The sequence below is a fragment of the Perkinsus marinus genome, assembly GCF_000006405.1.
Source record: "Perkinsus marinus ATCC 50983 genomic scaffold scf_1104296934700, whole genome shotgun sequence".
In the NCBI taxonomy this organism is placed as follows: Eukaryota; Perkinsozoa; order Perkinsida; family Perkinsidae; genus Perkinsus; species Perkinsus marinus.
Window position 1 is genome coordinate 426,564 of NW_003214659.1, and position 16,601 is coordinate 443,164.

Sequence of the window (16,601 nt, forward strand, 5' to 3'; positions counted from 1 at the left end):
ATAGAGTTGATTAACATAGTTGGGTAGATGAGAGTTCGATCAAATGTATTTATTTTTCAAATCTTCATTGTAGTTTATTCACTACTCGTGTTGTCTGTATTGGCAAACCTACTCCTTCAGAGGGCCTCCAGGGATGAAAGATCACAGTCTCACCAACGAGTGTTGCCTCTCCGATGGTTTCAATAAATTTAACATCATAGAAACCTCTCCATACCGCACGTCTGCACGTCACGTCATCACTTCCCCTAACACCTGCGATTTGTCGTATTTATCTCCGAACGTCCTGTCTATAATATAGACATGACATCCTATGATATATCCTATAGACATGATATAACATAGATATGACAATATATGGAGACAAGCCACATTGATGGCCATACGATAGTTGAACTGATGAACTCCCCTGTTCAGGGAACACGACAATATGGACATTCGATACACGGGTTATCAAAATCATTATCAAAAAGACTCATCTTCGCATGACATGGTCGGAGAAACGAGAAGAGTCAGTGGAACATGCCATTTGAGTAGGAGCTCGTACGCCATGCACATATGTCAAAGTGTGAGATCTACGAGTTGGAGCGAGGATGAAGAGAAGAAGTTACAGCCCCTAGGAGCACATCATTTTATGCCACTCATGCATACGGTATCTACTACTCCTATCGTTAGACGATACAACCGATTCATCCCGAGGCCTTGATCTCGACCTTGAATGCCTCCTAGTTGGACTTCTTTGCTGCCGAACGGGTCTATAACTCCATCCTGCAGGTATTTCAGTCTTTCCTTGATTCTCCTCAGCCTTCCAGCCCTAACATTGGCAATGCGCAATAGCAAAGGGCAACAGCTGACATCAATATTAGCCTTGAGCTGCTTCTCCATAATATCAGCCCGATGATCGATGCCGAGCTTACCGACGATCTCGATGCAAGGCTGATAGTAAAGAATAGGCATGATAAGTAGTCAATAGTGTTTTAGACATACCATAACAAGGTAGCTGAAGAAGCCCAACTGTGAGCGTGGTAAATTGACCGCATCTCTGTCACAGAGTGGTGATATTGGAACTATAAGATAAGGAATATTGCTGATACACAGGCTAAGTGTGTGGGCGATACCGTTGAGTTCCTTCTCCTGATCTCCCTGTTTGAAGAACTCCTCCGTCAGTCGAAGGGACAGTTCATAATGCTGTTCCCATGGTAGACAGGTATGGCCAATATCAGCTGCCTACAACCACGAAGTACTCACCCAGTGCTATACGAAGTAGTTCACTTTGATGCAGGCTTTAAGGATGAGTAGGCGTTCAGCAATATTCATAGGATCTTCAACCGCAACCCTGAGTAGAAGGATGAGTGGTAGTTCTATGTCACAATGGAAGGAACATCTGCAGGATCAGCAGTACAGGTCTAATACCTAAACTCTGAATCTCGCAGAACCAGCCGAAAGTCCGTTAGTAAAGCAAAATGTTTAGCCATATCGGTTGCAAGGATGAGCTCGATAACCAAAGACCTGAAGACTGCCCAGTCGGGCGGAGAGGGGGAACCTGCTAGTCAGACTAACAGGACCAACCTGAAGCGCTTCCGCTCTTCTCGGGTAAAGTTTTCTAGTATGTTACACTCTGGGAAGTCCACCATAAGTTCGAACGTGGTTGCCACATGAAACTGCTCTAGAACTGATCTATCATTATATCTACGGGGAACGGTACAAACTTGTCCGAAGTGAGACGTAATCATAAGATTGTACCTCAGAGCTAGGCGGTCGTTTGTTTCCACATAGAACCCGTTATTCTTGCCGCTGTGACCAACATCATGGCATATACAAGCCACCAAGAAGGCTGTATGATCCAAGGCACTCACTGGCATCCCTGTTGCGTGGAGGAGGTATTCTCCATGTGATGTGACCTGGGTTTAAGAGTAGCTGCTGATAAGGATGACGCGCTGCCCCCGCTACCTGGGCTGCATGCAATTGATTATGGTACTCGACCTCAGTGTAGGTGTCCGCTATTCGAGTCACAAAACGCCTGAGTATATCCCGCTCTATTTTGAGGGCGTCAAAAATTAGTACAGGTACCAACTAACAAGAGTTCGTTATCAACGATGTCTGATTGATACTGTTGTATAACCTGGCTGCCTATCAATGGTAGAATAGGCATGTTGGGTAGATGGATCTCTTGCAGCTCGATAAGGTTCAAGTTGAAATCACTTCCAACAGCCTAATCACAATGACTCTCTGGTGACTATAGACAAAAGGAATATATCCTGTGCCTGTTCTCTCATTATTCTCGGAAATAGGCGTAAGGTAGAAAACGTGAGGAAAACTGTCCCCAATAATCCGCAACCCCCTGCGGCCTAATAGGACTGCTCTATGCTTAAACTGTGTAAGGTACACAGAGTATAGCGGCGGGATGTCACGAGCCTTGGTCCATGACAGCGGAAAATGACAGCGTTCTTCGACGTGCGCCGTGCGCAATGCGCGCCTTCCCGGCGCGCTAAACGTACACACAAGCGAGTGGATTCCTATTTTTCTTTCCAACTGAGTATGAAATGCGAAAGAACGGAACTACGAACCAGCTTTCTGTCAAAGAGCAAGCAGGGTTTGGTTGTTGCACTCACTAATAGCACGACCCACCTGGAGCATCTCACAAGCCTCTGGAGGTATGTGTCCCACATAGGTGGGGGGTGTAGGGTTTAGTGTGACTGAGGGAAAATCAACTACTATAATACATCCTCACCATGACCACACCATTCAAAAAACTATTGACCAAGTGACGCCACTAATGCTGAGGATTCCAAAAAGGCCAGCAAGGAAAGTGATGGGTTTGAATAAAGGACATCATGTTAGAGGTTAAGGCCCTCAGTTCAGCGAAACGCTTCAGATAGGGATTTCAATTTCGCGAATGCGGACACCAATTCTGGAGGAGAATCTTGACATGGCACCTTGCCTGTCCTCGTCTGAAGCCAACCGCTGAGCTCATTTCCCTACTACACCATTTCCCGGTCTATTCCAAGAATGGTCACTTGTTCATATGTTGCCGTTTCAATTTCTGGTGATCGATACTCTTCCATACCCGTTTCATATATTGCCAATTCAATTTCTGGTGATCGATACTTTCCGCTTCCGTTTCACACTTTTCCATTTCAATTTCATCAGACTTGGCCGAAGAGCCTCCAAGAGCGACCTGTAGCTCGGACAACATGATGTAGTCTACGTCCTGCTGTGTGACCAAGGTGGAGGACTCGCAAATGGAGGATATTCAAACAGGTGCGTGGGCGAGTGGAAACTGTTCACAATATTTCTCATTACTGTCACATAATGTGACACGTGTGAGTCACATGTGGCACAACTGGCCTCGTATTCAATGGGAGCGCCACCAGTTATTCATAACAAACAGGTTGATTTATCTGGCTCCGAAGTCGACTTGGAGAAGATTGAAATTGAAATAGGAGAATGTGAAACGGAAGCGGGAAAAATCGATCACCAGAAACTGAAATGGCAATATACTCAGTTTATCATAGGATGAACAGAAGCATACGCATGAAGGATTCACCATGATTGGACAGCCTACCTTTGGCGCCCGTCATCAACGTCCACTCTTGCTCGAGCTCATTAGGGGTTGAGTCCTGGTTAAGTATCTTCGGTAAAGTCCCACTGAGAAGGAGGGTGAATGCGCATAATCCTACGTGATTAATATATTCTATGAAGTCGCGTCGAGCTTCTTGACGTTCTTCAGTACTGCTCTCGTCATCTTCAAATACCTCCCAAAGGAACGTGCAATGACGATGAGTTCCATCATTCAATTTAACGGCTCATCACTACTCACCACTCTATCGAAGTTCGTCCTTCTCGAAAGTATTTTGACTGAATCCCTAATGCGTGAGGTAGCCTGATAGACTCACCTCCAGCACATTCAAGGTAGTAATTACACGCACCCATAATATCTGCTCGGTGTATTCGGTACTCCGAACTGAGATATTTGATACAATATTATCAACATCCGATAATTCCTGGGTCATCGAAGCAGATAGTTCATTCACTTGTGAGCCTCGACCTGATATTGACACGTTCTACTACGTTAAGCACACGGCTACTTCCGTAGTCTTCAAGAAGCTTTAGTGCTGCTTCAATATCGGTGAATGCCTTCTCATAAGTGGTTGTAAGTCCAATTCTACCAGTATTCATATCTCTAACTGTGTACTCGAGCAGCTGGAGTATCAAGTCCGCGGTACCACTGATAAAAGTGACGTTACCTTAGAATTACGAGCCTCGATGTTGGAGGCAATGAAATGCTGACGGGTAACTTTTTCCAAGTTCATTTTCCCTGACGAAATAGAACAGCGGTTACCATCCCTGAGTGACGGTCCCCCTCTACTAAGTTATATGCACTACCAGACATAACCATGCAGACCAGGATGAGCAGCATAATGAAGTGAGGAAGTTGGTTTTCTCCGTTCGGTCCCCCGAGTATCAGGCTAGTACCACCATATCTGAACTTGCTCATCTCACTGAAAGATGCCATAACATTATCATGATGACTGACGATAGGCAGATAGTAACAGCTAGTGGTAACAATAACCTTGCACGAGTTGGAGTCAGAATACAGAGGTATCTACAGTTAACAGTGAGAGGCTATTGTGATAATGATGAGGTAGAGTGAGAGCTGTACGTAAGGATTCCATGTAGTAGGAGAAGTAAATCAGCATCACTAGGATATGAAAAGGCATCTTGCTCGAGCTCTGCCGCATTAGAAGACTGAGAAGACCAGTTACGGTGATGGTGAGGAAGAGAATGTTATGGATTACTGACGCATGATCGTCACCAAACATCTTTGCACTTCTCCATCGGTTACCAAACAATACGATCGCCCATACACCAACATTCAACCATACTTGAGTTATGATCTGAAGGATCATACAAAGGGAGAAAATAAGATGGTAGACAAGGGTTACTTCAAAACGGGGACCATAAACACTCCTGGCAGGGACGATACCGATAATGAACATAGCGATACTAGATAATATCTAAAATACACGGGTGTAGTAGTAATAGTAGCAGTGAGGTGGTGGTGATAATACGTGGTATATCCAGGATAAGTTGAAGAGAATTTCGTCTGTTGTGTGCCAGTGTTCAACGGATGGTGTAGAATCATACCACTTAGAAAACTCGAGTGAGTAGAGTGAATATCTGATGATGGTGGCGGTGAACTATGAAGAGGAGATAGTGCGAATACAAGAAAAGTGCAACAGCAAGCGGAATGATCCTGGTCTTCAATGTTGCTGCAACGATCCCTACAGCGTATCTTCCAAAGAAGACTCATGAGCTGTTGAATAGGTAGTACCAATACTCCAATTCTATCCCATCATTATCAAACTTCATCAACCCTCTAGTAACACGGACGTTGTTGAGTTCTTCCTGTATTAAAGAGAAACCAACAATTGTAACGACTATGGCAAGAGCAGGAGAAGTGATTGCGATATAGCAGCACTACCACTTCCTGTCGGAGATCACCAGCGCTTTTGTACTCGCTATTAATAGCCTCTACCTATCGAGAAGGTGCCAACGTGAACTGCAACATCACATTAGATGCTACTCTGATTGGAGGAGGCTGGGGGCTGTCGATGGAGGATGAGGACTGGAAACCGCCATCATCCGCCGCTACGGACTCTTCTTCTCCAGCAGACAGAGTAGAGCCAGGTAAGACTGGAACGAGTGTCATGCAGGTAGTTTACTATGAGAACCCTTGAACTATCCGATCCTGATAAGTTTGGACGCAAGTGGAATCGTCTTCTCGGAAAGATAAAGCTTCCAAAGTGGAAGTGTTCCCCCATATTGACCAAACTCTAAGACGAGAACACCGAAGAAGGATACATGTGGAAACTCCCGAGTTATATTCTACCAATGACAATGAGAAGGAAGATCCATGTCACTGCAGGGGGGAGGACACATCACGGTAGCCATCTCAGGAACTGCACAAGCCGACTCTAGGTAGTGATACTGTTGGAATATATATATATATGAGTGTTACTGCGTAGGGTGAATACACAATGTTAAAAGACGATGGTATCAGATACCAACACCTGCAGGAACACCTGATGGATAGGGGGCTAGTGGAAGAGGTATCGGATGGAGACGATTATGATACATCAATATACAGGCACTGACTGTCCCACGTAATGCCACAATCGATACTCTCAAAAGATGATCTTCTAGTAACTCCGTGAGGGCCCACATCATAGAGGGCAAGGGAAGACTCGACCGATACACAGTCTCCGCCATCCTAAGAAGGTATTGGAAAGAGACAGCAGAAGGACTTATCACCATCAGGACGACCCTTTGATGAATGGAATCTACCCTGGCGTCTTCAGCACCGCCAGCATGCTGCATCAGTGGCCGAATACCCGCAGCATGCTGGAACATAAACTCAGTACCATCGTATCTGATGGAGGGAGTCACCATGAGAAGGGTAGTAGATGCCTTACACCCTCCCATGGGCACATATCTAACAGCCATCCGTCTTATTATGTCGCTGTACTTTATATGTAGCGAACTATTGTGGAGGTATTCCCCTAGAGACAAAGCCCTTCATTGAATACCCCTTCTGTAGACCTGACCATGATCGGATATGAGGTTATTCTCGCCGAATGGCATCACCTTTCTGATAGATAGAATCATCCTTCAGTCTACAGATTGTACACAAGGTCTCCTCTCAATATCACACCTGACGACAACCGTAGTGGGCAGTATATCATCACTTGAAGGATACATCGTCGCATCGAGGGCAGGCATCACAGATGAGCACCTCTCCACCACTCTGGTCAATCTCCTCTGTTTTTGTTGTTGCCATAATTTCTGCCGTATCCTTAACGTTGAATCGGGCTGGCCAAAGACCAGAGTGCATTGTGAGGACCTTCACCGCCACCAGCATCAGCTGATCAGGATGAGAGAGAGCCTTCATCCTCTTGACCTGACAGGAAAGGAACTACTCAGGATCGTGAAGTATCTTGTTCAGTACTGTAAGAATTACCCTATTCCTTCGTAAGATGTGGTTCGCTTTTCCTCCAGTATAACGACGATCATGATCCACGCCGCTCCGCTGACCGTAATTGGTGTGCATACGGTTGGGAAGCATACTGGGGTAGTATGTGCTTCATTATTATGTGGTAACAAAATTGTAACTTGCTGAGGGAGTGGCAAGTTCGACAACAGGGTCAGTAATATTGATAATGAACTAAAGAGCCGTGACCAGTCTAGTCGTGAGTGGGTTTAATGGTGCGATGCAGCCGAAAATGGTTAAGTGAACTGCAACTAGTCGAAAATTATAAGACCATTGATGATTAATGCGTGGTCCTGTCCACACGGACATCATAACCCCGAAGGATTCGTGATATTCCCCGCCGACAGTATGGACACCTGAGCATGGTAATCAGGCGGTGACTGATCATCATGACGATGAAATCTACCACCACCACCACTACTACTACTACTACTACTACTACTACTACTACTACTACTACTACTACTACTACTACTACCACCTGAGTTTGAATCCGGCAACGCATACACCACAGAAGCCTAGATGTCCACATGGCATGAGTATGAGATTACCGGGCCGCTCTTCACACACTGGGCACATCTTGCTGCTGTTCTCACATAACTCTGGGCCTGTAGGCATGAGTAACTCCTGAGAAGGTGTGCTGTAGTAGTAGCATAACTACTTGCTAATCTGATGATTTCCTTCGCTGGTGTCGAGGGTACGACAGTCTTGATTCTTTCAGTAGAATACAATTTTGATATCCAAGATAGGCTGTTTAACAATAACGTCGATGTTGTGGAGGAGCCGGGGTTGGTGTTGGTTTGAGCGAGGCAATACTGCTCACACTGGGTACATACAAAACCACCAGTGCGGTTGACTGATGACGAGATACAAGATTGACAATAAGGGAAATGCCCACATGTAAGAAGGACGTAGCCTGGGTCTCTGAGAAAGACAGGAGGAGATATTACTCTCACTATCATACACAGCCAATAGGAGCAGAAATATGATTACTCTCTTTTCTTATGACACTTCCGACATGGAGCCACAGCGCTGCGTGGCAACGATACAACAGATGGAGCACTATCTCTGGGATCATCACCATTCCCATGAGTGTCATCGTCATCATCCTCCTCCTGAGATTGACCATTACCAACCGGTTCTACACCCTCACTAAAAGTACCTGGGCCGCTATTCTGGCATCACCCGCTGAGACATCAATCTGCATTTCATCTTCATCATGCTGATGCTGCGCGTCTGTGAGGCAGCAATAAGGGAACTCGCGATTATAATAACAACACTACCCTCATCATTATCTTCCTGTTCAAATAAAAACGCCGTACTCGGCTCTGCGATGAAGGTTAGGCCCCATGCGACGAATACTACAGGGTCTATTCTGAGATGGGACTACTATTGATGAGTAGTACAGCTCACACTGCACTACCGGCATAGCTCCCATACCCATTGCATTCTGGTCATGGGTGATGCAGACGAGGCAACTGAGGAGCCACTACCACAAGAAGCAGCAGCACTGCTAGTCGGAGGATGAATGAATCCTGAACCAACAGCAGTATAACATGGCGTATGTGCATTGGGTCCCCTAGTATCATCACCCTTCACGAGCCTGTATAGCCCTATGACCATCCATAGCTGGTCTGGAACTATAAGTTGATACCAACGCCAGGACTTGAAGAATTCGGAGGGTCTGAGATGTAGGAAGGAGGATATGTCAATAGGAGGGTGGTGGACTACCTCAATAACCTATAAAAAAGCCAGAACTCCCACTGCTGAAACCATGTTATACGATCTAGGTCGATCATGAGAGAAGCAATAGAACTACTACTTGGGACTACACCTCCGAATATTAATACAACAGAACAGGAGAATAGGCGACAACTAGAATGAGGTTTATCATCATGACATGTTAAAATAATAGACAGTGGTGAAAGAAAACCACATATTGAGGAGAAAGACGAGATACGGAAGAGCCGTAGCTCAGTGAAGGTGATGAGCCCTGTAGTGGTAGTATATCGGTTGAATGAAATGGTACACAAACGTCAGACCGCTATGCGATGAGTGGTTGAGAGTAACACTAGCATTTTGATAGTGAAGGTACGCCAGGTGGGATAGAGGTGGATTCACTTTTCCTATATGGCATAGGGGTGAGACCTGAACTGAATCGAGAGTTAGTTAGTCGAGTATGGAATGATTCCTGTAAAGAAGGCAAATATGTAAAGGCAAGGAGCACGCATGTGATATTGTTGCATAGGCCCAAGACCAAGCCATGGTAGCTATCACTCTACCATTTCACCTGCTACATTCCTCGCCATCATCATGTGAGTCGTAAATCTCCCTATTCTTTCGAATTGCATGTAGACTACATGCAATGGGGTGCGTCGGGGTGTTCAGAGAACCCATTCCGAAACTCAGAACACATTCCAGAATGCAAAACACCAAAATCGCGTTCAGAGAACAGCCCCCCAAACACATTCTGGAAAGCGTTCCAGAATAGATTCCGAACGTGTTCAGAAAACTTTAGAATGCATTCTGAAACACGTTCCAGAAAGCGAAATCTCAGTGCAAAAATTCCTTTCCGAGAATTTTGTGGCGCGCGGGAGGCTACCACGTTCGACAACAAATCAACAGATTCGCACAAGTCGTGGAACTCGTTTTGTACAAAGTCCCGTGATTTTCCTCGAGCAGACTTTTACTCAAGCCTCGATGACATTAGTAAAACGAATACGCAATGTGAAATGTATGTTAATCAACTTAATCTCGACCACTTCATCTACCTTGCTCAGCTTGCCTGCCGAAGTCCAACCAGATAGCTAAGTTTCGCCTTCGTTTGCGGGCGAAGGAAGTTCAGAGTGCCTTTGTGGGCGGAGCGAAGAGTTGCAAGTTACGAAAAATTAAGGTTTCCATTCCAGAATAGATTCTGAGAACTCATTCTGAGAGCGCGATTCGTTGAACGCGTTTCGGAATCGATTCCAGAATACATTCCGGAATATTTGGGAATGGAATCCTCTGAACACGATCCAGGAATCGATTCTAAGAATCGATTCTAAGGATACTTTCTGGAATGGATTCCGGCGGAATTCTCTGAACACCCCGCGTGTGTCACTGACACGCAGACGACGCACGTCGGCTCGTGTGGCTGGGTGGAGTTCGCTCGAGAGGACGACATTCGTAGAATACCCCGTGCTGGGAATCGAACTCGCGCCTAAATATTCATGGCGAGTTCTACGGCACGGCTTGCAATTCTCTAATTCCGTTCCCCGGCTGGTCATTCTCTACATAGTCCTCCATATTTAGCATCATATACTATTCACCCGATTAATGACAATCGACTTCCAAGGACTGCTCAAACAGGCCAGGGCTGATAGACAGAGAGAAAAAGAAGGTAAGATGATAATACCGAAGAGGATATCCCCACAGCTGGTATGGAACCTCATTATGTGTTCAAGAGGTTATCAATGTGACAAGAAGGATGATAACAGGAATGATGGTAATATGAATATGCTTACCTCTTCATGAGTTACTATTTAGTCTGCCCTCTTATACAGATATTGCCAGAGGCATGAAAGAATTCGATTATACAAGTAGTGATTCAGCGACTGAGTCGAAGCCTCCTATAGTATTGTGGGATACTAGAGATCCACAAGAGTTCAGCAAGTCCCATATTGCTGGCTTTACTAACGTTACCACGACAGAGGAAGCTGAGGCATTCATAACATCCAACTATGGTCAACTTACAGACCCGAGGATGCCTCATGAGAAGCTGATCATCGTCGTCCTTACTGAGCACAACAACCTCAGGAGTAGTAATATGCCGGCAGCAGTAGAGTTTGCATCACAGCAGCTTCGAGCTGTGAGTAAGATATACCTACACAGGGGAGGGTACTCAGCATACCGGAACTTCTCCTCTCTTCTGAGCATCGGCTCAGAGGAAGAATCCTCCAAGCCGTACTCTTATGGCCTATATCCGATATGGTGTGGTGATGGTATACTTTCTGGCAGTATCCTGCATGGGTCTAATAAGGCACTGCTAAAGGCAATGGGGATATCTTGGATGCTTGATTTAACACCGAATGGGATACAAGATGCTAATGTGATGTATGATCTCCATATGCCATCCTTTGATTTGGATATGGCTGCTGAGTTTATCAACCTCCACACCGGAAATGTTGGTATGATCTGTGGTGGTGATGATGATTCCACCAGGTTTATGGCAGCGTTGGCTGCCGATATGCAAGCTAGAGGTCCTACTGTACAGGAGGCAGTAGCAAGGATGATGACCAAACTAGAGGGTATATGGTCAGGCCCAACATCAAGCCAATGGCAGTTATTAGAGGACTTCTACGAGCGTGTGGCATCTCTGAGACGGTCCAGGTCTTCTTCTCTATCGTCGACATCCTTCGAACGGAAGAAGTCTATGCAAGAGATGATTACCATGTTACTTCCTCAAGTGCAATTCAGCCCTCCCGCGGACGACGCCATGCTCATCGTAGAGCCGACACAAAGTGCGGACGTATTAGAGCTCATTGAACGTGCTGGGCCTAGGCTCTCTGTGGAAGATGCAGCTGCTATTCTTAAGACCTGGAGAAGTTTGAATATGAGCCATTTCGAGAAGTTGATCAACGTCTTGAAGCCTTGTACCACGCCAGAGACTTCTCAGCGGTATGTCCTTGCGGCTCTATCTTTATTTGTACTGAGAGAATATGAGCACGGGCACATCATAATAATATCTGACCATACAAGGGCTGTTCTGAGAGTTCTGGCTGGATATTGGTTTGAGGAGACACCCTCTGAGTTTGAACAGGGACGGGTTCAAGTTCCTTTACATACTGACCAGGTTCCTGCGACTGTTACGGACTGCATACGCCCAGCTGCAATCATATTGGGGGCGCTACCAGAAGAGGAGTAAGTAGTGGCAGTGGAGGGATGCGACATATGAGTGTGGTTATTATTTGTGCCTGACGGTTGAGTAGGCTCAATATTGGTTTCCTTTTATATACCAAAATACCGTGCTATCCTCATATTAACCGTAATCGTTTGCTTGATTCACCGATGGTCTCGTGTTAATAGTAATGGTCATGGGTATAGTGCTTATCATCGGTAACTTACCGATCTACTCGACTTGGTAACTTACCAGATCTCTTGTACCACGTGTTTACGGATATACTGTACTCGACTACTTCGATAGCTGCAGCTGGTGCATCAATGATCACGAAGTGTCTGATGTATCCTGCAGGCACCCTCAAGTGTCGAGTACAGGTTGGGGTTCCTCGGCGTGGCCCTGTGATGCTACCCTATCGTGGCCTGCCGCCTGAAATGATGCTTTTAGAGCACTGCTCTATGTCCCTTACCAATCTTTATATATGGCATCATATCAAATCTATCGAAACTCGTTTCCTGATTTGGTATTCACAACTAAACATCCACCAATGACAACTGCTGTCGCTGGGGCCCTAGCTGAGATGTCTGGTGCTCGTGTACGCCTGGCCATGAAAGTACTCAAGCAGAGGATGCAGACAAAGCGGTATTAGAATTTCAGAGTGGCTCTCCGGTCGACTGTTAAGTAGCAGAGGGGGTTACTCATCTGTTGCGAATGCTAGGTGTACAGATCACCGCTACGTTTCGACAATGGGCGAATATTGATAGCTCAGACGCTCCTGTATGAGTTATGTGCAGCGGCTAGGAGGCACAGGCCCTACCTGTGCCTCTTGGGCTAAGCAGTAGTCCTTATGGCTTCGCCTGATCCATCTGTATATCAAATGGAGATTGACATATCGTGTCTGGCCCCTCGATTTGATGTAGACAATGATTTGTCTGGTGACCGAGAAATCGGTTGGTTCGTCCACGATTATGCCAAGTTTAGAGCCACTAAGCCAGGACTTTATATCCGCCAACTGTATGGAATGTGCCGCTTGGAAGAACTGTCGACCGTAATTAACGGAGCGCCAATGCTTGGTGACCTTGAGCCCGTGTTTCTCGGCCCATTGTGAGAAAGCTTCGGACTTGAGGATCGCGATCTCTTCGATAGCCAGAGTGAGTGGCACTCACTTTACACTCACTGAGTGCAAATTCAGCCAATGGATTAACAAGGAGGAGTTCTTCGGCCATGCGAGTCGCATGATGCGACTAGCTTCAGTAGTCTCATTTTTCTCAATGATCTGCTTGTAGTCTATGTGTATAGATCAGTTTTTTCGAGTCTCGATACACCACAAGTCCTCCAAGCTGCCCATTTGCCGGAGGCTTCGTGATCCAAGCACTCCCCACAACAGTACTCTACCCTACCACCGACCGTGCGTATACGGAGCCAACTGAATTTGGAAGTATAGTTACTGACGCAGGGCATTTCATAGTGCACACGAGCGTTCTCGGGTTGGCAGTGTGCGGAGAGAAACTAATCTTTCTGGCAGAACGAGCGGGTCCCTTCCTGTTCACGGCCGAGCCGCTAGCGGGGATCGGAGAGTCACAATGAACCCTGTGCATGACATTCCCTCTGGGATCATCCAATGGACAGCGTTCGAGACGAACTCTTAGCGAGTGGAGAGGTATAGGGAGGAGGGGAGTCCTACGGTGCCTTGGGCCCACTTTGCAGTAGGGACTTCATCAGGCACTTGTTGCTCTCCTCACCAATCGAATGGATGTTCTAATTCACGAATCGTAAAGATGAGAGTTGTCACATCACCAATCAGTGATGGTACACCAGCAATATCAACTGTCATACGATCGATCCATTCCGAGAGTGGCAGTAAAGGACTCTTTAAGAGTTTCCTATTGAGGTTACTACACGCTGCCCCTAACAATGGAATCTATCCTTCTTTTTTGAGCTTTCTCAATTCCACTCTTGCTCGTATTGAATAGTTTTCATGTAGAATACTCTGCAAAAGGAGTCCTGTTGGTATATAATCCTCGAGATATTCTCGATACAACTTTGACAATTATAATCACTGTGTTTAGACGCAATTCAAGATCTCTTATGTTAGCCCACTAGTTAGTATTTCATGAGCATAAGTGTGCGACATATCTGCACCAGATTATGCGACACAAGACTCTTGTGTCGCATAATCTCGTGCAAGAGTACACAGCCTTGATATAATTGATATCGTCAGGCCAATGATTGGTATGTCATCGCAATAGCTGCCAGTTTTCTTCAAAAGTGTATCGAAAAGGATGCGCCAGTGCTCAGCCAAGCCTCGTATGTAGGGGGATCAACGTAGTAGACTTGTTTCATGAGCATGAGGTGGAGGTGCGCTGTACACCGTACTAGACTCATAACTAGGCCAATTCGATCGACCAAACCCCCCGCCCGCAACACAAATCGAAACCGGGTTGACGTAGGATTAACAAAAAATAGAATGATAGGCAACGTGTTAGTACTGCGCGATGATAGCAGTAGCACAAGCAAGAGAAGATTCACGTGCTGACGTGAAAGTAACAATGGTAACATTAATAACCCGTGTTCAGCATTGAGCATCTCCGCATGAATATCACACTGCTGGGGGCTTGTCACATTGTGCAGAGTAATCCGTATAGGCCTCTGTGGGACGTCGTCGTTGTAGCCGTCTCAAAACCCTCTTACTCCGAGCTCTAGTGTACTGCAATGCCTCCACTGGATCGATGTTACCTCGCAATATCCTGGATCTCATGACAGCTATGAGAGGTAAGATACAGATAGAGATAATTATAAGTAATATGAGCCAGAAAGTAAGATTACCCACTGTGTCAACAGCATATCGTGTAACGTCTGACCTCGGTATGAGATCGAATATGAAGACAAAGGCTACGTAAATGGCAATGTTGAGAACGATCATTGAGAATAGGAATAATGCAGACCATTCAACTGTGAATATCATAATAATACATGATACCAATAATATGACGACGGTATAGAGTAGTATGGACATAGACCAGAATGATGAAGAGGCATGACCATCACCATTCACTGAGCTTTCAAGGTAGCCCCAATAGACCCAGACACCATAAAAGCACGCCAAAGACTGCACAGAGCCTGTAATGATCCATTTTAATAGGACATAAGGGTTGAAGTTATAGTTGGCAGCTGTCTTACGATAGAGACTTGGAACCACTTTCAAACGCCACTTGTCAAGAGTCATATCCGGCGGATACAATATCCTACTACTAATACCCCGATCACTTCCCGTTATTGGAGCATCTAGATCTGGATGGATATCATGATCGAAGAGTGCAGCTATGAATATTGGTACGATACAAAATACCGAGTTATATACCAGAACATAAAACGATGAATATACCGTTTGGCCAGAAAACTGCGATGCTATCCCAAACCAAAACTGGCACAGAGTAAAGAGATAGTTCTTGTATACGAATAGGTTGATGAAATGTGTATTCCGCTCGTAGTTCCATCTACCATGATAGAACAATAGCCGATAGAGATCCTTGAAGGAACTTATAGCATAATCGGCCATACCAGCAGCTTGATAACCTTCTTGACCAAAGATGCCCACACCAACATGAGCTCGCTGTATCATATTGATATCATTAGCACCATCCCCAATCGCCAATATGCTGGCTCTACCACGTATGTTGTCTTTCACTAAGGATACTATCTGGCCCTTCTGTTTGGGGTTAACACGGCAGAATACAGCCGATTCACATTGAGGATGTTGAAGCACCTTGAGGAGTTTCTCGCGACTCTTAGGTTGATCTAGTAGGTTAGCTAAATTAGCACCATCTATGACCAAGGAGAAGGTATCATTATCTCCTCCACCTGTCACCCCAACACCGCCGTTACCACCAAGTCCCTGCGGTAGACGAGACGAAATAAGATCATCACACGATCGTGTACTCAGGGATAATTGTCGTAGGATCTGAGCAGGGGATGATGAACACCTTTGAGATCTTATTAGAGCTACCATACCTACCTTCACTGACCCCTCACCACGATGATGTTGCTCATCTTTAGCCAAATCTATCTGTTCCTTTATATCCCTACCCTCCTCAGTAAGCGCCCATATCCCACTCGGATTGTTCGTAGCTTTATGACGACGTCGTGAGTCACCATTGGGAGGAGGAGGAGGCGACGACCACTCATCCCCAGCTAGAGTATCATTACCCATTATATCACGAAGGGTCTTCAATGATATGAAGTTACCACCACCGAACAGTGACTGCTGGCCTAGCATAGTATACCTAATAATGGTATCATAGACAGCAGCTACTAGGAGTACTTACACGTTATCAGTATTGGTAATAAGTCGACAACTAGATGCTATGTTGATAGCAGTCTCCCGTTTATCACCAGTTATCATGGCTACAGTAATACCAGCTGCCCTTAAAGCCTCGATGGTCTGTGGAACTCCTTCTTGTAACTTATCCTCTACTGCAGTGCATCCTAGTAATGTGAGATTAACCTCTACCAAAGTAGATTCGATAACAGCCATACGACTGTCCTTATTGTATATATCATCTTGTACTGCAGATATCTCATGAGCTATACCACACCACTCACTCCACTTCATCCTACGCATGGCTACACATAGTGTACCTACATCGGCACCATATGCAAGATGATAATAAACCAACC

The 16,601-nt window shown here is 45.6% G+C and overlaps 6 protein-coding genes across 6 annotated transcripts in view; 2 read left to right on the forward strand and 4 right to left on the reverse strand.

The window, feature by feature from the left end:
• Positions 1–624: 624 nt before the first annotated feature.
• Positions 625–954, reverse strand: Pmar_PMAR021132 (hypothetical protein; the record flags this gene model as incomplete). Its single annotated transcript, XM_002784691.1, has 1 exon — positions 625–954. The coding sequence occupies one exon, from the start codon at positions 952–954 to the stop codon at positions 625–627; it is 330 nt and encodes a 109-aa protein (XP_002784737.1).
• Positions 955–6,669: 5,715 nt separating this feature from the next.
• Pmar_PMAR021133 (hypothetical protein) lies at positions 6,670–7,123 on the reverse strand (the record flags this gene model as incomplete). Its single annotated transcript, XM_002784692.1, has 3 exons — positions 6,670–6,712; positions 6,747–6,958; positions 7,019–7,123. 3 exons carry the CDS (start codon positions 7,121–7,123, stop codon positions 6,670–6,672), a joined length of 360 nt encoding a protein of 119 aa, XP_002784738.1.
• Positions 7,124–7,305: 182 nt separating this feature from the next.
• On the reverse strand, positions 7,306–8,865 carry Pmar_PMAR021134 (hypothetical protein). The gene is made up of 9 exons (XM_002784693.1): positions 8,780–8,865; positions 8,641–8,732; positions 8,472–8,583; positions 8,332–8,423; positions 8,211–8,284; positions 8,042–8,163; positions 7,710–7,972; positions 7,530–7,656; positions 7,306–7,404 (listed from the first exon to the last, which is right to left on the reverse strand). The coding sequence occupies exons 1-9, from the start codon at positions 8,845–8,847 to the stop codon at positions 7,329–7,331; spliced, it is 1,026 nt and encodes a 341-aa protein (XP_002784739.1). The 5' UTR covers positions 8,848–8,865; the 3' UTR covers positions 7,306–7,328.
• Positions 8,866–10,363: 1,498 nt separating this feature from the next.
• On the forward strand, positions 10,364–12,056 carry Pmar_PMAR021135 (hypothetical protein; the record flags this gene model as incomplete). Its single annotated transcript, XM_002784694.1, has 2 exons — positions 10,364–10,532; positions 10,591–12,056. The coding sequence occupies 2 exons, from the start codon at positions 10,364–10,366 to the stop codon at positions 11,949–11,951; spliced, it is 1,530 nt and encodes a 509-aa protein (XP_002784740.1). The 3' UTR covers positions 11,952–12,056.
• A 415-nt stretch (positions 12,057–12,471) lies between these two features.
• Pmar_PMAR021136 (hypothetical protein) lies at positions 12,472–12,766 on the forward strand (the record flags this gene model as incomplete). The annotated part of the gene is made up of 2 exons (XM_002784695.1): positions 12,472–12,566; positions 12,694–12,766. The coding sequence occupies 2 exons, from the start codon at positions 12,472–12,474 to the stop codon at positions 12,764–12,766; spliced, it is 168 nt and encodes a 55-aa protein (XP_002784741.1).
• A 2,209-nt stretch (positions 12,767–14,975) lies between these two features.
• Pmar_PMAR021137 (hypothetical protein) overlaps positions 14,976–16,601 on the reverse strand; it is a gene marked incomplete at both ends in the record, with an annotated part of 3,717 nt that continues 2,091 nt past the window's right edge. The window contains 4 exons of the mRNA XM_002784696.1: positions 14,976–15,044; positions 15,274–15,885; positions 15,940–16,207; positions 16,250–16,601. The exon at positions 16,250–16,601 is cut by the window's right edge and continues 4 nt beyond it. Coding sequence (XP_002784742.1) covers positions 14,976–15,044; positions 15,274–15,885; positions 15,940–16,207; positions 16,250–16,601 — 1,301 coding nt within the window. The remainder of the gene's footprint in view (positions 15,045–15,273; positions 15,886–15,939; positions 16,208–16,249) is intronic.

Bases quoted from the DNA above. Each gene is read 5' to 3' on its own strand.
- Pmar_PMAR021134 (XM_002784693.1), bottom strand. From the start codon at position 8,847: ATGATCGACCTAGATCGTATAACATGGTTTCAGCAGTGGGAGTTCTGG. The intron at 8,164-8,210 runs GTACTTTTAGTG...GGTCAATCTCAG, and splicing joins ATGCCAGAATAGCGGCCCAG to GAGGAGGATGATGACGATGA. The intron at 7,973-8,041 runs GTAATCATATTT...TGTCTTTCTCAG, and splicing joins AAGTGTCATAAGAAAAGAGA to AGACCCAGGCTACGTCCTTC.